This window comes from Epinephelus fuscoguttatus, linkage group LG14 (assembly GCF_011397635.1).
Source record: "Epinephelus fuscoguttatus linkage group LG14, E.fuscoguttatus.final_Chr_v1".
Taxonomy (NCBI): Eukaryota; Metazoa; Chordata; class Actinopteri; order Perciformes; family Serranidae; genus Epinephelus; species Epinephelus fuscoguttatus.
Window position 1 is genome coordinate 3,317,607 of NC_064765.1, and position 24,894 is coordinate 3,342,500.

The window sequence follows — 24,894 nt, forward strand, 5'->3', positions numbered from 1 at the left end:
TAATTTTATACACCTCCATTAGATGTTGAAACTGTTTGTTATAAAACTCTGTCCCCTGATCGGTTTGGAGTTTTACAGGTATGCGGCCTTCGTTCAAAATGTCTTCAAACGCCTTTGCAACAGATGCACCGGTCTTGTTTTTAAGACACCTAACCCATGCATATTTAGAAAATACATCGATACATGTCAGCAGGTAGCACACACTGTCATTTTCTGCTGAATATTCACTCATGTCCACCAGATCGGCCTGGAACTGTTTGTCAATACCGCTAACCAACACCCTATTTCTAGGGAAGTGTACAGCTGCTTTAGCGTGGAGGGTATACACATCTTGCCCCTGTAAGTAACGCTTACTTCAGGCATCCCCGGAGCCTCCCCAGTGCATTTTCTAACAGCATCGCAAAGTTTTTGTACACCTCCAAGACCCCCTGGGTGTGCGGGGTCGTGGTAAATCTTGTCTAGCGTGCGCTCCATATTCAGTCAACAACACAAGTGGCCAAGATGAGGTCGACACACGCTTTTATTTATTTATTTATGGTTTTTCAACATGTTTAGGTATTTTACACACACCGTCACATCTCTGTCTATCATGTGTCGCACTAGGTGCTGAACTGCATCACAAACATCTAATGGTACACCATTTTTAATCATCAAAACACACGCATCACAAAGAAATGCACAAAGACAAATAACATGGCGTGTTGCAAACGCCTCAGACTCATTACAGTTTGTGAAATATGCCGTTACCACATCTTTAACGCTGATGAACTGTGTGCTGCCGCACACACTGTATCATTCAATTTTTAACACTTGTCCTTATAACGTTTAAATGGTTGTTGAATGTAACACATTCGCGAGGGACACCGTCACCGGTAATTACCCCGTGCAGAAGTGATGTCAGTCTGTTCACGGCATGGCGTCTTTTCCACGTGAAAAGATATGTGGCTAATGTGATCCCATAGAACAACATCATTTTTTCTGCGGTAAATATTACAAATCTGTCGACATGCAGCAGCAGCAGCACTTGGTCCACACGGTGAAGGCGTTGCGTAAAGCGGTCTCGTGCTTGTGGTCCTCCTCCGTCTCCATTTCCTCTTTGGCAGATGGTCCGTCACATCCGGGTCTGAGATAGTGTCTCAGAGTCTCGGCCGCTCCTAAAAGCCTGTCTTGTGAGAAAGCCCCCGGTGATATCTGCGCAAACAGGTAATGCAGAGCTTTTCCTAGAGACGGGTTGAACACAGAGTCCAGGATCTGGTCAAAATACATACATCTGATCTGATCAAAATCATACAAGCAAGAGTGTCGACGCTGACTCGGGTGGTTGATTTTACACCCGCAGAGAGCTCTTGTTTTTTCCAGCCCTGCGTGATACTGGCAGCGTGATAGAAAGTCTTTGATCGTGTCCACGTCGTCTTTTGTCAGGGACCGTGTCGAGACATGTCCCTTCTCCTCCTCCTCCTTCTTCTCCTTCTTCTTCTTCACATGCAGCGCCTCAAGCGGCTTCATATGAGGTGTCCAGGGTTCCACACCACCGCAATCGTTTTCCCAACACCCTCTAGTATCATCGTTGTCATGGGTGCTGATCAAGACACTGCCTGTAAAAACAACAGAAAAACAACATTAAAATCATATACAGCGTTTATCATAATTTAAAAAAGACAAAAATACAAAAGTTATGCTAACCTAGGCTTTATCAGTAGTCGATGTGTCTGATGATTTTCGGGCGTACACAGGGAAGGAAGGTGACTACCCGCGCATTAGTCTGCATCATCGAAAAGAAGACGTTTTCTAACACTCTGGTAAGAAGAGAGGATCCTGTCTCTTCTGATGCCCTTGTCAGCTTCGTCAAACAATTTCTGCAGAGATCTCCAGTCACACCACTGAATAAAGAAAACAGTTTTAAACCACTCGTCACGCTCTTGAAGCGTAAGAGGGTAGGGTTGTTGTCCCCACGCGTCGCGACCTCTGCTCGCGATCACAGATTCTCGATCTTTGCACACACTGAGAAAAAGTCCTCCCGCCGTTTGTTAAAACGATCCGTCTCAATGCGGTACATCTCGGGGCCCGTTTTGCTGACCCACTGCGAGACATAAATACTCTCTGGGAAACCAGGTTGGTCTAGGTCAGGGCAGACCTCAGACCAAAACAATTTCCAATCGCTATGCATCAAACTGACCGACCATGTTTCAACGCCTGGAACCACACTGCGACCGGTGGCCGCACTGAGTGTGACAACAGAGTCCTGATATTTAACATTGTAAACATACCCATTAACACCCTCCAGCTCTAGCTCAAATTCACGATTCTCCGACGTAACGAGCCCACTTCCTACACGTCTCCTTTTCTTGTAAGGCCCGAGCATCCACAACTGTCGCGGGTCATCAGACATACCTGGGCGCCGCTTGACCCGATGCCGCTGTTGCTGGTGCAGGAAGACATGGTTGCAGAAGCGTCTTGCAGAATACAGGCGATCGTTGAAGAAAAATCAGAGCTCGTCCGCCAGAACCGCGTCCGAGAAGTTGAGGATGTCCTGTTAAGAAAATCCCTTGTATATATACACCACACACATCCGTCCGCAAGGAGGGGCTTTTGATTAGCCAATAGGAGGCGCTATGTTTAACCAATGAGAGACGGATTTCATATGACGGTGTGTGTGTGTGTGTGTGTGTGTGACCCGGAAGGGGCGGAGTGTGGGGAGGGGCGTAGTGGGGGAGGGGCCGGAAGGGGCGGAGTGGGGGGGGGGGGTAACCGGAAGGGGCGGAGTGTGGGGAGGGGCGGAGTGGGGGAGGAGCGTAGTGGGGGAGGGGCCGGAAGGGGGGGGGGGGGGGGGGTTTCACGTGCACGCACGCACGCACGTCTCACGTGCACGCGCATTTCACATGCACGCGCAAAGCTGGTCCCTATATACTACTACCATGGTGCCTATAAACGTGATTGTTTATTCACTATGAGCTGGAAACACACTAACAGCTCTTCAGTTCATATATAGAATATATTTGCAAGTCGCACTGGTGCTCCATGGTTGCAAAATGTGATTAATTAGTTGTAGTCTGGAGCTGTGAAGATACAAAAATACAAGCTTTGTCTGCTCAAACTTTTGTCAAACTCATGGTGCTTTTAAACATGATTGAATCACTGTAAGCTGGACACACACTAACAGCTCCCAAATTCATATATTAATAATATTTGTGAGTTGCAATGGTCACAAAATGCGACCAAATAGCAGCGATCTGGAGCCCAGCAACACTTTCAGTAGGTAAAAAGAGACGATGCAGTGTCCTGATTGATGCAAGATGGAGAGCAAATCCTAAATTAAATTATCTCATACCTTTGCTCCTGCTCCGCCCGTCTAACTCCACCTGTCCCTGCCAAACAAAATTAAAACTATTAAATATATTTCTGTGGAATTAACAGGTTTTTGTGGAGGATGTGAGATAGAGAGGAGGAAACATACACTGCTGCAGTATAGTGCAGTATAGTGCTGCCTTAAACACACCTGCAGTATGTTGTTTGTGTCTTCGCAGCCTTTTGATTGGTAACAACACATGGTGTGTGTGTGTGTGTGTGTGTGTGTGTGTGTGTGTGTGATCAGCAGGGATTCAGGCCGATCCTGTCTTACCCCTGAATGACTGTGGTGAAGCCTCTTTCTCTCTCTCTCTCTCTCTCTCTCTCTCTCTCTCTCTCTCTCTCTCTCTCTCTCTCCCACACACACACACACACTTGTTTACTGCATCCTGCTGGGATGTCTGGCGATACAGAGGTGAGGTGCAGAGAAAATAGAGATTCTCTTGTTTTCTTTCACCTCCTGCCTCGCTCCTTCTTTCTTCTTCTTCTCTGTCTGAAACAATACAAATGATATACATGGAAATCATCAGAGCAGCTCACACAACGTACGTTTATCAAAACACACAAACAAATTACGTCTTTTTAACCATGGTGACATTAACGTGAACTTTCAGAGATGTTTTGCTTGTTCTACAATTTCTTAGTCAGAAACGAGCATATCGTTTAGTTCAAAGATTTGTAGATTTGTAGCCCCCGATCTTTTTCAAAGCTCAGTGAAATAAAAACACTGGGTCTCATTCACGAAATGTTGGTAAATCTGCGAGTAAATTTGCACATAAAAAAAGTGACCCCAGATTCATGAACTGTGGAAAACTCGGATTTGATCGTATAGGCACGTGTGTGTATGTTCATGAATCCCAATCAGTCTGCCCATGAATATCCAGTGACCGCCATCTAAGGAGGTGATAATTACTATGGACAGGTGCAAGTTGACCTGCGGACATGGGGCAAACAGAGAAAGAGAGAGAACTTTGTACACTTTGCATCTGTATTTTGTTTGAGGCCTGATGTGCAATTCTTTTGTTTGTTGTTGCCATTTCTTTCCACTTCTAATATTTACTCTCTTTTCAATTTTCACCTCTCCTCTTCTTCTTTCTGCTCTTCCTCTTTTCCTCCCCTCTCCTATCCTGCTGACTGTCAGAATAACCTTTCGCCCAGACATGAGGAGCGCTTGTTTTCTCTTATCTCGCAGGTGACATGCCCACTCACGGGGGGCTGTTTAAGCGCGTGGCGAGACCCCTTCGAACATCAAACACACCGCGAGCAGTTCAAAAACAGGGCTCCCTTCCAAAATGTTCCCCTGTAATTCTTCAGATATGAACGGGTGGTGAGCGAATATCTCTGCTGATGTCACAGCTTAAACCCGATTTAGCACGGCGGCCTGTGAGGAGACTTTAGATTCATCTTCTGCTGTGAAATCTGCCTCCTTTTGTTCAGTGGAGCTGAATCAGGAGCTAAAGAGACACGTTTTACATCCTGTTATAGACAAATCAGACATGATGTCAGAGGATACCCAGCTGATCTTATATGATACACTCTGAAAGAGCACGTCTTTTACAGATTTTTAGTAGTTTAATAGTTTACGGTGGTATGACCAAAAATTTGTATCACGGTATTTTTTTAACTACAAGGTAACTACAATTTTTTGCATGACTGGGCCTTTCTAAATGGACTGGTCAGGACTTTGATTACGATAGGATTTGCTTGGCCCCACAAAATCATACAATAATGAAGGAATCATGAAACAGTTGCAGGATGTAAAACATCTTTATTTTGCAAACTACAACGTATTAAAAACAGAACTTAAAAACTGATACGCCAGAAACTTTGACACTACTTCTTTATGAATGTTTCAAGATTGTTGTGAAACACAGTAATCAGTATACCTTAAGTATATACATGATGAGGCGAAGGTGTTACATTTCATGGACTATGACAGTAAAATAAGCCACAATTAATGTTTATGCTCAAAGCATTCAATTATTCAAAGACATATTTCTCAAATATTCTGTTGTATAAAGAAGGTACAAGCCAAGTTCTTAAACATTTTCGTCTGTTAAGACGTACCATGAATCCAGTGTTTTGATCATTGCTCTGAGCCCATTTTTCTTGACGGTCTGTAGCCAGGCCATGTCCATACATAGGTGAAGTGTTACTACGTCTGTAATGCCGCTCCCCTGCTTGCTTTTTCTCGTCACATGCAATGCCACAAGGAAATGCTGCGAATAGCGACGTCTGACCCTTTCACTGTTTCACTGTTCCACTGGCACTACTGACGGCTTCGAATCCGACCGCCGTAATTGCGAATTTCAATATGTTTTCTGCTGAGGTGATGGTGAAGTAGGTCACTAGTGTTACCGCCATCAGCAACAACAGCGGCCTGACAAACAAATATTTAAAGCCAAAAAGCTTCCAAACAGCAGACACAGCTCCTCTCTTGTGCACAAGTGCATATCCGGTCTCTCTTTCTTCATCCTCCATGTCTCTTTTCTGTCCTTCTAAATGTTGTGTTGCAACAGAGCTTCTCCCAGCTGTTAGCAGACTGTTATGCTAACTGGCTAGCTGGTGAGCTGTACCCAACGTCATGGTGTAGTTCTGTAAAGGTACAAGTCACTAACAAAACCACACCAATAGAGGAATTGATTGCAGTTAGTTTCAGATGACAGATGAAGGGATGAGGGTTGGAGAGATGAGGGGATCTAGGTATGGGGAAGGAAGGAGGGTGGGATGGGGGGAATGATGGGAGAAATCAGGCTTGCAGACAGGTGGAGGATGGAATGTGATGGCGGTTGGGTGTCGACTGAGGGAAGGGCGTGATGGAACCAGGGAAGTTGAGATGGAGTTGTGGAGTCGTCTCTTCGCCTGTTGTTTCATGGACGGAGCCCTCTGATGATTCCTGTGTTCTGTGGAGAGAGAAATACTTTTAGTGTGGAAATGGATGAGATGGAGACGTGGTCTTTGTTCCAGAACTTAGTTACAAAACTTCACTTATTAAATTTACAAATTGTTTATGTGTCACATGTTGTGTGTCACAGTATTTTCCTTCTTAAAGAGAGTTACTGTGGGTTATTGTTTGTTTGGTTCTAAGGTTAGAACCATTTCTAAGAAGTGTATGCAGTTACCTCTCACATTTAACACAACATTTCAACGCTGTGGCGCTCTTTTGTGTTTTGTGACGCACTCCAGCTACTGTCTCAGCTGTGCAGCGGTGTGACGATATGTGAAATATTTATATTATATGGAAAACTAGTACCAGTGTACCGGATGAACTGGTTTATAAATATAATTTATCTCAATGAATCATCTCGATCAAGTGTGAAAAATGATCAATAATTTCTTATCAAAAGTACATGAGAGACAGAAACAGATGGAGATCAAGCAGAGCGCCTCCTGCAGGTGGTGTTTAGTTGTGTTTGAACAGTGAAAAATCCTTAAAAAACAATAGAACTGTGGGAAGGAGTGGTGTCGGGAAATTGACAGAGCAAACAGAGAGCCTGAGAGTGTATATATATGCTTCTTCATGCTTTCATGCACAGATTTATTGCGCCTGAGTGTGTGTGCATAATTTGTACATGTGCAGAGCCACCTGAGCTTTTATGTTTGTGTGTGCGCGACGTACTGTAGAGTGGCTCTACCTGTAAATGTCAGGCAGCTGTCCTCAGCCGCTGACAGCTAAGAAATCAGCGGTAAATCAGGTCGGTAGCTCGGCTAAAGAGGTGATTAATAAACATGTCATCTGTGTGTGTGTGTGTGTGTGTGTGTGTGTGTGTGTGTGTGTGAATGTGTGTGTGTGTGTGTGTGTGTGTGTGTGTCACCCTCTGTTGACCTTATTTGCTTTAAGACAGAAAGGGAGGGGCGGATAGAGACATGACAGCGATAGAGAGAAAGGTGTCAGTGGAGAGAAGGGGTGAAAAAGTGAAGATGAGAAAGAGGCCAATGGCTGTTGATTTACAGTAACAGCGACAGGAAGTCGCCTCTTTAAAAAAATAAGAGCACCTTGTCTGTTTCCTTTTATCTCTATCGGGCTGATTCCTCTGCTGCTTTGTTTCCTGTTGATTCAGCTCTAATGAGAGCAGAGATGTGTTCCTGCTTTGCATCCGTCCATCCGTCTGTCTCTCTGTCTGTATTTGGACTGCACAGCACTGCTGAGAGGATCTGAGCTGCAGTACAGCAGGACGCAGCTTTTTTTCCCCGCGTCGCTGTTAAAACAAAAAGAGAGATGCTGAAGCTTCGCCCTTCATCACACTTAGTGCTGCGACCGCTCCGCTCTCTAATGGAACTTCATCCATTTCAAATGACAGAATCCATTACGGCCGCATGCACCGCTCTGCAGCGCAAGTGTTGCATGCACTGGATTTATTCTTGTTATTTGCTGATAATGTGTGCAAACTAAACTGAGCCACATTTTTTTTTGGTCCCACGCTCAGGCTGATGATTAACTTGAGACGGGGCAGTGGATGCTGGAGGTTTAAGAGAAAACAGACAAATACATTTAGAAGTAACTGTGGTTAAAAGAGTCATATAACAATCTGTAGAAAAACACCTGGTTACGTCACAGTCATGGCGACCTACTCTCCTAAACTTTATTGGAATGGAAAAAAGCAACGCTCTGACTCTGCTGGGTCTTTATTAGGCGCATGGTCAACATGACGAAGGACAGGGTGAATACAAGGCAAAACACAACAAGGTTAAGCCGGGGCCACGCTGCCTGCGTGAGCAGTGCAGCTCAGCTGTGAATAGAAAAGGAGTCTTGTCTTTTTTGTTTCTGCGTGACCTGCGAGGTTCTAGCAAAAATCTTTTGATAATCATATGGACATTTTACCACCTTTCACTACAGTTTCAATGTCTTTATCTGTCACAGGTTGAAAAGTGCCAATATCTCTTTTTAACTCAACCTCTCCTGTTTCCCTTTCAAAATAAAAGCCCTCTGACAATGTTTCTGTTGACAGAATCCCTTAATTTGTTAAAACAAGGCTTTTTATTGTGACATATTTTCATGACCGTGTTGTTGGCAATGCAGTGGCGTGCATGGCCCCATAATTGAGTACTGGCTTTCAGTTGTGGAGATGCGGTAGTTATAGCAGAAGCGACGCTGTCTGTGTGAACACCCAGCCTGTTCTCATTTTGAACTTGTCAGATACCACCACCTGGTCAGGTATTTCAGCATCAGACACCACCTGTCACTGCGGTATGATAGCCACTGGATGGCGTTAGTTTGAAACGCTGCCGGAAAGTCCCTATAGGGGCAGGAGGGATAGTGGATGGGTTCAACACACCCTGGACGTTCACCTTGGAGCCTGGGATTCACTTCCCATATGAATGTTGAGTCAATCATTATGTTTTCTTTCTAAACCTAACCATGCACTTTTGTTGCACAAGGAAATGCACGTAAACACATAAACGTGTTGTACTGACATTATGAGTTTACTTTGAAAAACACTATAGATCTAAGCAGAAACTATAAATGTCCTGTAAAAACGGAAGTGTACTTAAAAAAGACATTTTGTGCATTTTACAGGCAGAAATTGAGACACTGTCTTGGAACCTGAACAACAAACACACCCAGGATACTTAGCATGTCATATGTAGACGTAAAAGGGCATTGACCAAGAGGCAGTATCTAATGAGTTAGGATGAGAAGGTGTTGGATCAGTGCATGTGTACGAGCTGCAGCAGTTCAGCAAGGTTACCGTCATGCATTGCTCATGCAGGCAGTGTGGCTGCAGGCAGTGTGGTGTTCACCTGAGGTCACCTGAGGCTTCAAGGACACATAATACACAGCACAACAGTAATGAGCAAACTAAAAGTGAGACAAGACATGTGAAAAACAAATACAGAAATGTGTAACTTACAGTACATATATGTAACCATTAGCACATAGACTGAGTTTAAATTATATAACCGTAGTTGAGTATTTAAGGCAGACTAAGTGAGGTTGAATGCTGATGTTTTGAGTTTACTTTTGAATGAGTCGACTGAACAAGTCTCTTAAATTTGGGTAGGAACATGATCCCAAAGAGGAGGTGCTTGGTAGCAGAAAGCCATACCTCCTATTGACATTTTACTTATGTTTGGATGAGTCAGCAGAACAGCATTTTGGGATTGTAGGACCCTTGCAAGTATACGAAGAGTGACTGAAGGTGAGAAGTAGGACGGTGCAAGTCCTCTTTACATTATCTCCACACTATAAACTAATATGAACTCAATAAGCACTGATTGACTCTTCTGCACTGCTACTTATCAATCTGCAAAATCATATTAATAATATCTATTTCTCTCCTAAACTATGGGCAATACCATTTCACAATATTATTTATTCCTTCAGTTACACTCACCACGTTCTTTTATACATTTATATTATTCATCTTATTTATTATTGTGTGTGTGTGTGTTTGATTGCTTATGCACCAAAGTGAAGCAGCGCTCCTGTTTTGTTGTTGGCAGCACAACGACTGTAAAAGTTTTCTGCTCTTCTACTCTTCTTCTATATGAAGTGAAGGTTGACCCCTGAAGGTCGGTTTGGATCTTGTGATTGGTGCTGTTTTCTACACCGTAGCAACAACATAAACAAACGTCACGTAGATGATGATGCAAATGAACTCCAGTAAAGAGCAGTATTACCAATGTGAAAGTTGAGCGGTGGGGGAGTGCAGCTGGGGGAGCAATCGTACTTTGGCACAGTTCAAATCAGTCGTACCTGAACGTCCTGAAACATCCGGAACGTTCTCTGCAACAACGTGCACAAAACAACACTCCAGAAACGTGATCAAAACTCTAACTAGTTGCAAATCAAAGTGATAAAGGGTGTGGTTGCAGGCGGATTTGATGTTTATGTCTGTCAGCAGGGGTTTCGGTTGACACTCCGTTTGTATACTTGTGTGTGTGATTTACAATGTGTGTGTATTCAGGCTTGAGAGGGACAGCGTTTTGTCCAGCTCTCTCGTCCTGTGCTGTCTGAGGGCTCAAACTTGACTGTAGGGTGAAGGTTAATATCAGATTATGGTTCTCCAGGGACTGAGTTTTGCATTTAACAATGTTGGCTGAACTCTGACTTTCCTTGGACTGATTCCTCTGCGCCCGTGCATGTACACTGTGAACCCAATTTGATTGGATTGATTTGGATGGGTTGGGGTTTACAGTGCACACATATGTTTGTAAGAGTCAAACCAGCAGGTATTCATCCTCATAAAGTTGTACAAATGTTGGATCTGGGTTGGGAAAGCTTTGAGTTACCCGACTACAATTAGTTCTGGAGACGTAATGCCAGATTTAAAATAGCATTCTTCATTGATAATTTGTACACTTTTGTAGCGTTAAACCAGAGACAAATGCAGACTAATGGCTGTTAACAGTGTGTGTGTGAGTGTGTATTAACTGTGTGTGTGCTGTCTGTCTGCGTGCAGAAAATAAACCTTCATGTAGAGAGCGAGGACGTCAGCAGCTCGTTATGTGCGATCATGTCAGTAATCGTTGGTTTAATCCTCTCAGAACATTAAATATTAGACTTTGTTTGAAATCTCAGCAGTCATTTATTTCCCTGCTGCAGTACAAACTTCAGCTCACTGATCCTTTATTTAAGCAGGTGACAGCAGAGCTGAGAGGATTCACGAACACACACGCACAAAGAATCAGTCAGCGTAGACACACTCAGAGGAGAAAAAAAAGCTTTGAAAAGCAGTTAAAGCATCACTTTTAAATAATGATCACAGAGGATGAGAAAGTTTGTTTCACTCAGAAGACGCATCAAAACAAAACAAAGTTCAGGTTCAACAGAAAGAGATGAAATAAGAGAGCCAGCAGGTGTTTATGTTTGTGTTGATTTATGTTTTGGATATTACAAACCCCCCCCCCCCCCACACACACACACACATATTTACGCACCTCTCTTTGCTAAAACGGGTAAATGTGATGTCACTGCAGATATCTTCTTCTATGGGTACATGTAAAGACCCAGATTAACATAAGACAACCCAGAGAGCATGTGAAGTGCCATTTTTAAATTGTCTTTTTTATCAGTGTGCCAATAAATATAATGTCAATCCTTCTCTCCTAAAAATGCTCCATTATAAACCTCTTAACTTTTCATAGGTTTTGCTTATTGAAGCAGCAGAACTCGTCCCTTATCATCAAATCACCGCATATTGCTGTGACCGCCAAATGTGGTGTGTCAGTCACATCCACGCTCTCATCAAGTGCAATGCTAAAGTTGTAAACTTTCTGTGTCTCTGAATTTGGAGGTTTTCTTCATGAGTTATTTTTTCCCCTTGCCATTAGTTTGTGGAGTTTGAGTCACAAGCCCCTTTTACACTGCCAGATTTTTGGCGAATGTTGGGCCGTTTTGCCAGCAAGCTGTGTTTAGACACACAGAGGCGGATTGGCGAGTTGATCCGAGGTGCCCAATTTTCCGCCTCATAGGGTAGACATATTGGTGGAATGTTTTTGGTTTAAAAAGAACGAGGCACCCTTCCACCACAGGCGGGGCTGTTGATGACTTGTGGGAGGAGCTGTTGATGACGCCGCACGTGTGAGCCACTGGCGGTGGATAAACAGGAAACAGCTGATAGCAGGAATTAGTGAGCACCTAGTAGCAAGAGGGAAACACAAACCTGACAGACACTGTACAGATGAGCAACTGGGGAGACAAGGAATTGCGCCGTCCTTGTCCTCGCAAACGAAGAGGCCATTAACCGTCAGATGACGGGGACGGTGAAGAACGGGCCGACTTACGAGAGAATCACCGAAGGACTGACCAGCCGCGGCTTCCCTCCCACGTCACTGTTTACGTCACACGCTGAGCTACACATTTTGTTACTTGCTCACGCCCCCCATTGCCCCGAAAAAGGCACATTCTGTATAAACAACAGTAGGTAGGCGGCATTTTGCTGCACTCCCCGATTTTGTTTTTATACTGCCAATGCTGAAAAAACACTGATTGGGCTTTCCTGCAAATTTGCACAACTCCTGTTTAAAAAGGGCTACAGGGTGGAGAATTGACCAGCCAATCCAATCAGAGCTGATCAGATCAAACCAATGGATCATAGGAGCAGCTGTGTGTGAGCGAAAGCAAACTTGTAGACCCAACAATATGAACAGTTAAGTTTCACTCTGATTGTGCCTGGATTTCTGCTGCTCCGTTTGTGACCAGAGTACATGTACAATGAATAACGGAATAGTAGGCTTTACACTCCACATGGTGGCAGATGTTATCATGACGGACCGACATAAATAAATAAGCGTGGGAAGCCGCTCACTTAAACATCTCACAAACTCTCTTGCAGTGCTTGTGAGTCTCTTTAGAGTGCTAACATTAGCTTGCCAGCTAGCTAACTTGCTCCTAGCTACGGCAGCACATTTTAATCAGCATTGACATTGCGGTATAAGTTCAGTTTATGTGTGGGTGGAGATAGCTGTCAAATGTTGGCAATAATGCTCCATCGTCTGTTTGCAGTTCGCCGTTTAAAAAGAAGATGAAGAAGAGGCAGTTAAAAAAAAAAAATCTGCAATCACTTTGGTAAGATCAAAATGGTGGTGTACAATTTGAAACAACACTACCCTGTTGAAATAAGTGCGCCATGGAGAATGTTTCAGAATGTTGTCACTCTTCAAAAAGGTCCGCCTTTGCTCATAAACAAAACACATTTATCACATTTTCCTTGCTTTCTAAAAATGTCTTCATACTGCTCAAAAGTGTTCATTTTAAATTGCTATTATTTTTCAAAAATGTCTTCATGTTTCCAAAACGTACTCACTTTGTAGATCGCCTGAACCTTTCAAACACCAACATTTGAGAAACATCCTCACTTCCTCAAAACACACTCAGAGACCACTTTCCAAAAATATCCTCAGTTTCCATAAATATCTTGACTCTCCAAAACATCCCAGCCTTCTAGTATTTCTTCACTATGTAAAATGTCTTCTTAAATTGTCCTCAAGTTGCCAAATGCCTTGACCTTGCAAAAAATTCCTAATTTTCCTAAAATGTCTTCACTTTCCAAAAATATCCGTCTCAAAAAACATTCCCCCAAATTTCCAAAATTTCTTCACTTTGTAAAATGTCTTCACTTTTTCAAATGTCATGACATAAAAAAAATTTTTGTGTATAATTTTCAAAAATTGTCTCCACTTTCTAAAATGTCCTCACTTCTAAAAATGTCCTCTTAAGATGTAAAGCTGAACGTGGTCCTCACAAACACAGTTAAAGAACACCCACACTGTGAACTCATCTGTATTTCTGAAGGGATTCAGTTTGGGAGTTAAACCTCCTCTAGCTTTACTGCTGCACTGGAGCAAGACTGACCGGCTGAACCTGGACCAAAACATCCCAACCAGCTGGGGACAAAGTGTGTGTCTGTGTGCAGGTGTGTATCACATGTGTGTGTATGTGTATCTTTGAGTGTGTGTGTGTATATCACGAGGTGTGGATTTGACCCTGCCCTGGAAGTGTTTGAACATTCTCATAACAAACGGAGGGGTTACAGCTGGTAAACAGGGGACCAGGAGTGTGTGTGTGTTTCTTGTGTTTGTGTGTTTGTGTGTGTGTGTGTGTGTGTGTGTGTGTGTGTGTGTGTGTGTGTGTGTGGTGTTGGCGCTGCTCGCTAAACTGACACATTTTCAATCACATGGTTTATTCCGGGGAAATTGTCGAAAAAGAGGGAAAAGGGCAGATTTCTGCGGCTCTGTGGGCTACAATAGGACAAGCCAGGATTAGTTTTTCACTTTGTGCGTGTGTGTATGTGTGTGTATTCTAAGACAATGCCCTGGTAGCCAATTTGTAATATATAGTCGGCCTTGAAAAATGGCCCAGATCTCCCCTTCGCTGTCTGCAATTTAGCTCTGCCGGCGCCCAGCAATACCCATTGTACTGCCTCCCACCACTGCCATTTTGGCCTGATGGAGTGTGTATTTGTACCTTGTGTGTGTGTGTGTGTGTGTGTATATGTGTGTTTGTTTACTTGCTTATGTGCATCTCAGTGTGCATTTACCCATGAGTCTGTCTTTTGTGCGTGTGTGTTTGTCGGTGTGCGCGACTATGTTTATACTCAGGTTATTGAATTTCTGCTTGTGCACCAGTGTGTGTGTGTGTGTGTGTGTGCGATTATGCATGTGTGTGTGCATGTAGTTGCGTCGTCGGTGTGCGCTTACAGTTGTAGTGTTTATTTACTGTGTGTATGGTTGATTTTCTGTGTGTGTATTTGTGTGTTTGATGCAGTGCAGTTACTCGTCCACTTTCCTAAATGACAGCGAGACACCTGAAGGCATCAATCTGGAACTAATGGACAGATTGCTGAAAAAGAGAGAGAGATAGACAGGATGATGGGATGATGGAGAGGTAGAGTGAAAAGACAAAGAAAGAGGGATTTTAGGATTTAAGGATGTAGGACAGAAGAGAGAAGGATGGGAATCTACTGACAGGAGAGATGGAGTAATTTGTAAAACAAGAAAAGAGGCAAAAAATGAAGGGATGAGACACGAGTGAAGGACATGGGAAGAAAGGAGAAAGGGAGGGATGAAAGAATGACGTAGGATTTATAGATGTAGGAAAGAATGGATGGGAGTTTACGGAGAAAAGAGAAGGAGTCATTTGTAAAATGAGAAAAGAGGGAAGGAGGCAAAAAATAAAGGGATGAGGAATGAGTGATAGAAAGGAGAAAGGGAGCAAGATATAGAAGCGTAAAGGAAAAAGGGAAGGATGAAAGATGGATTTAAGGATGTGAGTCAGAGGGAGGAGACAATTTAAGGATGGAGAGAAAAGAAATGAGAGGAAAATGGAGAGAAAGAGAAAGGTGAGAGATGGATGGAAGAAAAACAGGAAAAGGATGGAGGGATGATTTAAGGACAGGACGGTTAGGGAGCAAAGAAGTATGATGAAAAGAGGAAGGAGGAGGCAGAAGAGTGTTGGACGGAGGGAAGGAAAGGGAGGAGAGCTGTGGGAGGTCGGAGAGGAAGTAGAGAAGGAATAAGGGAGCAGGAAAAAATGGAGGTATAAGGAGAGGTGGAAGAGGTTTAAGGAGGAAGCAGAGGGAGAAGGGGTGAAGAATGTGAGAGGGGAGGATGGGAAAGGTGGCAGGAGAGGAAAAGATGGAGGGATGAGGAGGTGAGGAAGGGATGATGATGAGGAGGAAACGAAAGCCATAAGAAAAGACAATTTAAGGATGAGAGAAGAAGAGTAAGGTGGATGGAAGACAAACAGGGAAAGGAGGATTTAAGGAAAGGGAGAGAATCATATGGCAGAAAGTAAATGGATAGAGGTAAGGAAAAGGAAGGATGGAGGGATGATTTAAGGACAGGACAGTTAGGGAGCGAAGGAGTACGATAAGGAGAGGGATAAGGCAGAAGAGCATGGGATGGAGGGAAGAAAAAAGGAGGAAGACGGAGGAAGTAAACTGTGAAGAAGGAAAACATGGAGGTATACAACAGAAGGAGTGAGTGATGATAAAATGTAAGATGGCTGCAGAGAAAAAGGAGTGGAAAGAAAGATGAAGGGAAAGAAAAAGGAGGGAGGGTTCAAGGATGTAAGAAAGGGAGGAATCATGTTCAAAGAGAGATGAGATGGCAGGAGATAAATGGATGGAAGTAAAGATAAAAGGGATGAAGAAGGGAGGAGAGCTGTGGGAAAACAGAGGGGTGGAATGATGGATAAAGACATAAAGAGAGGGATGACAACAGATGAAATTGAGCAGAGGTGCAGGAGGTCTAATAAAGAGGCGGAGGGAGAAGTTGCAAAGGGAAAGGTGTCAGGAGAGGAAAAGATGGAGGGATGAAGAGATGGTGAAGGGACAAAGAGGAGGAGGAAAGGAAAGTGATAAGAAAAGACAGCATGGGAGCAATGTGGAGTAAAAAGAGAGGAAGAAGTGATGTGATCGGTGGCCTGGTAAAGCTCCTCTCACTGCAGATAGAAATCGTTTCACCAGAGGTCTCTGTTCTGTTAATAGGAGACACAGCAGAGGACAGAGGTCACTGTGTGTGTGTGTGTGTGTGTGTGTGTGTGTGTGTGTGTGTGTGAGACTGACCAATGAAAAGCCACATTGCATTAAAAAAAACTCCACAGCTAAACTTCACTGTAGCTGTCTGTCTGTCCCAGTCACTTTGGAGCCAGCAGTAAGCCTTCAGACATGGTACCTAGACCCTCGGTGTGTTCAGACAGTCCTCTTAAATGTGGGCGGGGTTGTTGTCACTCACTGCTCCGTCCAGCACTCGCTGTATTTCCTCATCAGCGGTGACACAGATGGAAGTCTGCGCCTGGTTTATCGTCCACAGAACGAGGCTGCACGCCCACATTTTCACAACAAAATAGAACAGGCTGCAGTGAGAGTTTCTCTCCATGGGATATTTAAAAATAGCAGCTTTGTGCATTTAGTCCTTCTCAGGCAAGCTCAGGGGTTTAGTGTTGCTGTAGCCCACAGGAAGTGAGGATTAGAATATATGACCTTCACATAATCCGCTCCAAATGAATCTATATTTTTAAAGTCATTACTAAAAGTGTGTGTCATATAAAAACTAAAGTGATGGTCAAAGTTGTCACAGTGAAATTTAAGGTGTGCTGATGGATTCACGTCATCAACTCATGCATTGAGTAACATTACAAGTTAACGTTCCACCTTAAAAGTTGCCGGCAGTCGGCCCAGTGAATGAAGTTATTTTTTCTCAGACTCCAGCTGCTGTGAGAGGCAGCAAAACATCCTTTCATTTTATAGTTACAGTTTACTAATAAAACTCACAAACTCAAAGCCACAACTCTGAGCAGAGTGACCGTCCGCTGTCGACTGTGGGAGGCTGGTGTTTGCTAAATCCAGCCATGTGTATGTGTTGACTAAACATAACCACGTGTGTGTTGTTGAATGAAATAAAAAGTTGGTGGTGTTGTACTGACGTAGTGCTTTTATTTTGAAAGAGACTGTATGCAAACTGTACATTTCTTGTGAAAACAGAAGTGTATTTTGAAAACAGACAATGCATGTAACAGGCTGAAGTTGACACGGCGTCCCAGAATGTCAACAACCAACACACCCAGGGTACCTTGGACGTCACATGTGGACGTGGAAAGTCCATGACCAAACGTGGACATGTGACGAGGTCACAGTGAGGATGGGTTGCCTGAACGCCCCCAAAGAAATAGTTTGACAGGATTATGGTCAACACTTCATTTAGTCTATTTAAAACATCAGGTCCAGATTTGGGACGGGCTGATGTCATATTTGATGATGTGACACATGACTCAGTGTTGTTAAAATCAGGTGGAAACATGATTCAGCAAATACTGAGACTCTGATAATCCCCTTGTTTCTGTTTCATGGACTGAAAGTTGATATGATAATTCCTGTGTTGAGTCAGACTCTGCGTCTCTTGAAACCTGTTTAAACCATGTGTATAATCAGTAAAGTACACCGACCTCCCCGAGAACAAACCTGCCTTTCTTCTTTTTACCTTTTTATTGTTTTTTTCGTCTTCCTCCCCGACAGCAGCGATATGTTTCCCAGTCATGCATCAAGAGATCAAATCTAAAAGTAATACAATCTCTGGACTTACATCTCGGTGGTTTAATTTGAAAACCGACTCTCTCTGCTTCTCCCGTGTAGCTTTAAAACAGAAATAAGTTATGCCGGCGGTGCCCTCGCCTCACCCTCCTGACAAGAACAATAGCGGCCGGCTCGCCTCAGAAAACTGTGTTTTACAATAATACTCGTCCACAAAGCAAGACCGACAATGTCAATGGTTTTATGGTGCGCTACACAGTGCAGCTAATGTTCTCCTGCAAGCCAGCACCGCTTCACTGCCTCTCCTTCGCTCTCTCCTCCTCCTCCCTGTCTCCGCTGCTGTCTCTCACCCTCTTTCCGCCTCCTATTTTTTCCCCCTCTTCTTCTCTCTTTTATTCTCCTCGGCTCTCCCTCGCTCCCTCTCTCCGTATGAAAAATCCATTCCGGCATGGGTTTTGACAGCCTGTCTTTGGTGGGTGTGTAAAATTCAAATAATTCACTGTGCATAGACAGTCACTTTGGGGCTGCTTTGTATTTTGTATTTGACTCCGTGTCACTTCGCCTGCCTGTCGAGTCCCAGTCTGCAGCGTTAAGCTTTTTTATTTTATTTTATTTTTTCAAACCCACCATACTGGAAGTTTATTTATTTATTTTTGAATATTTCCAGAGGCAGGAGCTGTTTTAGTTGACCAGCCGCGGTGGCAGGTACATCTCCAAACTCACCACATCTGATTTTCTGCATACTGATAAATAGAAGAGTTTTATTCATGGACAAAGACAAAAGAAATAAGACTGTCTTATTTCCTTTAATAGAAGTTCTCAGGGTTTTAATTATGCAGGGGCTCGAACTTTTATTAACCCTTATCATCCCATTTTACCCTTTGTTTCCCCTTAACAAGCCTTAAATTGTTAAACCATCTGATTCCAACTCATGTATATTGAATATCAGTTTGTTTCAGCTCCTTTCACTTTAATCTCCCAGTTGGCTCAGTTGACCAGTCAAACGTCATCTGCACCTTGTGTCAAATGGAATTAAAGTACTTCAAGTCTGAGCTCCCACCTATGAGCGGAGCACACAGGTGCAGCTAATCAGACTGATGACGGCAGGCAGCTGCATCATCAAAGACAGCACAGCACTATTTTGGAGTGTGTGAGTCACCACAGACCTGTGGATGGAACTAAATCGAAGGAGTTAACTTGGCTATCACGGTGTTACAGTATACCAGGGTGTTTAAAAATCCTGACGGTACAATTTTCAGTGCCGTCAAAAATGCAGACGCTCATCTTTCTGGAGAGAGCTGCATTTTCAGTCCTGTGTGTGATTTATCCTGGCTTCATATGAGTAGAGACAAATTCCACTAGTGCTAGGCTAATTTATACAATGTAAAATGCCATAGGCTTGTGCTAATAATGTTAGCATATTGTATTTGTGGGGAAAATGTGTTTCTCTGTGAATGCATAGTGAAGCTGATTTGTGTACTTGTGTTTGAAATTGCCTCTATTGACTTGTAGGTGTGTTTGGAATCAGTCTAACTTTAGAGTACTTTGCAGAAACTCCACTGCCAACTAGTGTTTGGAGGTGTAACTGCAGAGCGACACAGACACACAAGTACATTATGTATTAAAGGGACGTCCTCAGGTTGGCATGTTGAAACAATAGTTTCAAACATACAGGACCTGTATGAATCAGGATGTCTGCACTTTCTCATCTGGAACAGTGTTATTCTTTCAACAAAACAAGACCAGACAAAGTAAACAAACAAACAAAAAACTGTAATTCACAGAGTAAGCACTCTGAAGTTGTTGACCACCTCTAAGTCCTGGTGTCAGACCACAGTGTTGTGGCAGTGCAGCACTGATTTCAAAAGAAATTAATCTAAAAGTCAAGATCATAAAGTAAATGTCTTTGCATTCTGGTAAACAATTGCTTCACCTTGTTGTTAAAATACAAAATAATGGAATTTTGAACATGTAATTAAAAATGTGATTAATAACGATTAACTACTGAAATTTAGGGATTAATCATGATTTAAAGAATAATTTTGTTTGACAGCCCTAATTTAAACTAATGCTGGACTACCAAGTGTGAAAAGCAAGAAATCTAAAGTTTAACTGGTGGCAAATAGTTTCTGGAAAAGTGATTCATTACAGATTTGTTGCAGACTTTTTTTTTTAGATTTCTGCAGCCTAAGATGTCCTGGCAGTTTTTTTTTTTTTTTTTGCAGGAGCAAGTAGTTGCTTTTGTTTTCGTATGATTCATTGAAAGTCGAAAGAAAAGTGAATTAGTGACTTATACTCAGCTAATGTTCCCACTCTCCCTGCAAATTTAATTTTACTTACCGTGATACTTATAGCACGATCAACAGATCTGAATTCAACAGCCTCTGTCATGGCGATTTGTCTTGTCTGTTGCCTTCATTACCTGCAGTGTTTTATGGTAGAAAAGTTTGTCAATCTCTGGCTTTTTGACAATGTTGCAGAGGTGCAAAACAGTTGCAATGCTTTCGTGCATAACATCAAGGAATTACTTTAGCTCTTCGTTGTTCTTTCCGTGCCAATGTGTATGAGATGCGTAATCAATTATCTTGGTTGATTGTGGAGGCTAAACTAAAATCTAGTCTTTTGTTGTTCATGCATACTGTCATCTTGAAAAATACACGTCAGTTCTATAGTGATAAACTAGTATATAGTGTTTTTTGTCATGTGTACGTGACACGTCCAGTGAGCACTGGTCTTCTGGTGGCACCAAGTCCATGAACGAATATTTCTGATGAGAACTTTTCTTTATAGAGGCGTCTCAGTTTGGAATATGCTCTCTACCAGCATTAGACAGATTAAAATAGATGTTCCTTCAAGAAATCACTGAAACTAAAATTGATGAATCACATGCGAATTTTGTTCTGGCAGCTCTGGAACATTTCTGTGAATTTAATTTTATTTTGACAATGATTGATAATGAATAATTCATTTTGTTTTTCTTATTTTGTCCTAATTTTGGGTTGATGTTGAAATCTATTGCCTCATTGATATTGTGTGATTATAAATTGATGTACTTTTAATGATGTTTTGTGAGTGGACCCCAGGAAGACTAGTGACCACTTTGTGGAAGCTAATGAGGATCCGAATAAAGACTAAAGAATGCTTTGCACAGTCTTAAGCAGTGAGGCGTTGGGGACGCACATGTGAGCATCTTCACAGAGACGAAGAATTGAGTTTGGTGACGTTATGCAGGGGACTGCTATGATTGATGAAGCTCACAGGGAAATAGGATGATTGGTCAACTTGCAGAAATGTTGGGAGGATTGGACAAAATTGCAAAGTTGCGCAGAATTCAGAGGGATTGGTTAAATTTGTGTTAATTGTTGCGATCGCAACATCCTGGAGGTGCTGGGTAATGCATGAAGCACATGATGCAACCTAATATAATCAGAGCCTTCATGGTTTATACTTGGGTGTTTGCAAGTTTGAATCCTGAACTACAAACTGTGTCTATTTTACATTTTTGCTTACATTTTTTTTTATTTTTTTTTTTTTACACATGCTACATATTTAGTTTTAGATTTTTGGATGTATTTTTCCCACCCATTTACACGGCCCTAAACCATGACACTTGCTTTAGTAATTTATGTCACTGAATCTCAAGTTTATCTTCTTTCAGTGTGATTTAGCACGGCCCTTGCATAAAGTTCGAAGACTCACAAGCAACAGATTTTTTTTTTTTTAAAGAAGAAATGACACAGCTGTTGTCACACTGTGTCGTTGTTAATTTGATCCTGATGTGTAAAAACTGTGGAGCCACTATAAGGTGCAGAATGATTTGAATAGTCTGCACTGCGTTACCTCATAATGTAACACGCTTACATAAATGAATGAATGTTCACTGTGATGGATTACACAATTCATGCCTGCTAATAGGTTTTCATGTGGTGCAAAAATGAATGAAAGCTAATGGATGTCTGGGTGGTAGGACAGAAATATTAAACACAGCGGCACAGTTTGTAAAATGATAAAATGGTGGAGTATAAATGGTTTGTAGTGAATGTGCGAAATCATCAGTGTGGTCCTTAAACATGTCTCCTGAATTATGACATTAACTTGGTAGTGCTCCAACAGAACAGGAGAACTGGTTGGTTTCTGCTGCTTCATAGAAAATATTATTCTTCTATGTGTAGTTCACTGAAACCTAATGGGTGCTCAAAGGCAACAGGATCCATGTTTAAAATGCACAGACCCTGGGAGGAAGCAGGAAGTCAGCAGGGGTCCAGACCTCGATACATCCCTGTTCAAACTCAGTTTTTTATTGTACAAAAAATTAATCTTTTATACACATTTCCTCAAAAGTCAGACTGATAGCATCTTTGGAAACTTGTTTAACATAAACTTCTGGGTGTCAGAATAAAGTTTGGTTGCACAGCATGAGTTTGTACTGCTCCTTGTTGAAGGGATGGTGGGTAGGCATGCTCCTGGTTTGGAGAAGTAGGCAGGAGTCCAACATGGACATCGGCTGTGATTGGTTGTTCCTCATCACATGAAATACGGTGCACATAGCTGGGTTCCAAAAGTTGAACTCCGTTTATCTCAGGGTGCAGCCATTGCACCTTGAAAAGTAGGTCCTGGGAACGTGATCTCGCCCCAACGCCATCGTTCTGGCGTTCTGGTGTTCTGGTGTTCTGGCGTTTGATCGTGTCTGCCATGGGCCTACATTGAAAACAGTGAGTTTGAGTGCAAAAAAATGCAGCATGTGTACGGCCCCCAGCAGCTTCAGTTCCCCATCTATGGTCCGTCAAAGCCACCAGCCTCCATTGACAAAAACTAATTTAATTTAATTGAATACGAAAGTTGCTGGTCTACTGCTGCCTTGATCAGTTGGTTAGTTTGTGTCATTGTGTGACTTTGGAGACTCGGAATTAACGTCTCGTTTCTACATACGTACATATGTGTACAGAGACGTATCAACCAGAAGTCCATTCATTCCTATGAGAACTTCCGTGATATCTGATGTCCCTGCGAAACTCCTCCTCTACGTAATTCAATAATAATTTGTGGTGGACTTCCGAGAGACTGTATGACAGTGTGCTAGCTTCCTCCAATTCAGTTGCCTGTGTTTATTGTCAAGTGAGTTTGTATGAAAAAAAATAACATGTTTATCTAGTGTTAATGCATTGTGAATATGAGTAAAGTTATTTTGCTATAATATGGTTATACATCATATACAGGGCTGTACGTTAACTTTTTTAGCCCATAGCATTGGTGCTACAGAGGGTGTTAATTTTGTAGCCCAGGCCAGAAAGTTTGTAGCACAAGTATAAAATGTCCATTACCACCTCTACAAATCACAAGTAATGCGGTTCATTATACACTGCCAGCCCGCTCCGGTTGCTGTTTTGCGACAAACGCATCTCTTGCTAAAAGGTGGCGGTAAGAAGTGTGGTGTTTCTTCACGTTGTTTTTTTTAAATATCTTGTTTCCCACAACATACAGATTATCGAGCCGGATCTTCTTTGGAGCTGACCTAAAATAGCATCTACTTGTCATTGTCATAAACTAGCCAAGGGAACTCCTTTTTCCACTCCGCATTGAATTTGTATGTTTTCTCTTTCGTTTTTGTCGGTATATCTTTATTTTGTGGAATTGGCACATCTTCTTCCTCTTCAAGTGTGTCTTTTTCTCTTTAGTTATCTTTTTGTTTGGGGTTTTTGTCAAGGGGCGGAAAATACCTCTTCATTTGCACCGCCGCCTTGCTGAAGTGAAGTGATGATGGGAGAGGCTAGAGATAACCGCACAGGAATTGTTGGAATTGTAGTTGGATATACAGGATACTACGAATGGTTATCACAGTAGACTACAACTACCATGTAGACTAGCATTTTTTCTTTTTGTAGGATAACAATGAGCCATCGCTCATGTCATGTGTCAGATTTTACGGGAAAACAACATATATGTTGCACTGTACAGCCCTGATATACAGTCAGATTGTTATTATCTGTTTGATATGAAATACAGTCAGTAAAGACCTGTCAAAATAACTGATTCATGAGCAATACAGCTGTATTTTTTCATTTAAGTGAAAAGTTAGAAGGCATAATTAGCTAAAAACAGGATAGCTATCTGTGTGTTGGATGCTAGAGCGCAGACATGTGACTCGTTCAGCCGTTCATGTGTTTTTTTAACATGCTACGTACCTGGCAGGTTAACATTTTCATTTATTTGCTGCCATGCAGTGTTGGTCCTGTTTTCGTCCCGGTGATTTTCCAAGCATATATTCCATATCGCTTAGCATCCATGACAGACTCCAGCCTGCTTCACCAAACTGTGGGCGTGACTGGCGGCTGACATTTACTGTATTCAATATCCTGGCTATGGATAAAAACTCCATACAACCACACTTCAAAAAAACAAACTATTCCTTGAAGGAATTGTTTCAGTCAAGGAACTTGGCTGCTAGTTTGGGGTTTACACCACAGAGCGAGGTGCCATAGTGAATTAGTAAAATGTATCTCACAATATTTCAGATTTCAGATGCTTATTAGAAGGTAAAGAAGGTTTTTTTTTATTGCCCACTGAGTTAAATGCCCAGCTGTGTCCACATGAAGCCAGATTGTCTAAATATGTTTTTCTGCAACTTATTTTAAATCATGTTGTTGAACTGGGTGGAATCTGACATTTGCATTTTTGCTGTGTATAATTATTTTAATCACTTTTAGCATCTTGTTTTATCTCTGAATTGTTTTTCTCCTGCTTTCTTTCCTTCCTTTTTTTTACTTTTTAAATTTTCTCTTTCTTTTGGATTCATCTCCTTCAGCTCTCTCTTTCCCCTCCTTCCTCTTCTTCTTCTTCTTCTTCTTCTTCTCCTGCTCGTTGTCTCTTCAGGCTGTCGTTAAAGAACCTCTTCACGTTTTTTTGTGTGTTTCACAGTGACCCCTACTGGGAGCGGCCGGCTAATGCAGGCAGCTGCTCCGCCGCCCGGCCCAAGACCCTTCACCTGGCCGGCCAGCAGCATACCTCCTCACCATGGTAACGTTTGTGTGCGCTCCTAGTAGCAGTAGTAGTAGAAGTAGTAGTGGTAGTAGTGTGC

General features: G+C 42.5%; 1 protein-coding gene across 4 annotated transcripts in view; it reads left to right on the forward strand.

Moving 5' to 3' along the window:
- LOC125900837 (neuronal PAS domain-containing protein 3) overlaps positions 1–24,894 on the forward strand; it is a 489,872-nt gene that overhangs the window by 128,766 nt on the left and 336,212 nt on the right. For 3 of the 4 annotated variants that reach the window (XM_049596087.1, XM_049596089.1, XM_049596088.1), the window contains exon 2: positions 24,735–24,833. The exons of the other annotated variant lie outside the window; for it this stretch is intronic. In XM_049596087.1, coding sequence (XP_049452044.1) covers positions 24,735–24,833 — 99 coding nt within the window. The remainder of the gene's footprint in view (positions 1–24,734; positions 24,834–24,894) is intronic. 4 annotated transcript variants of the gene reach the window in all.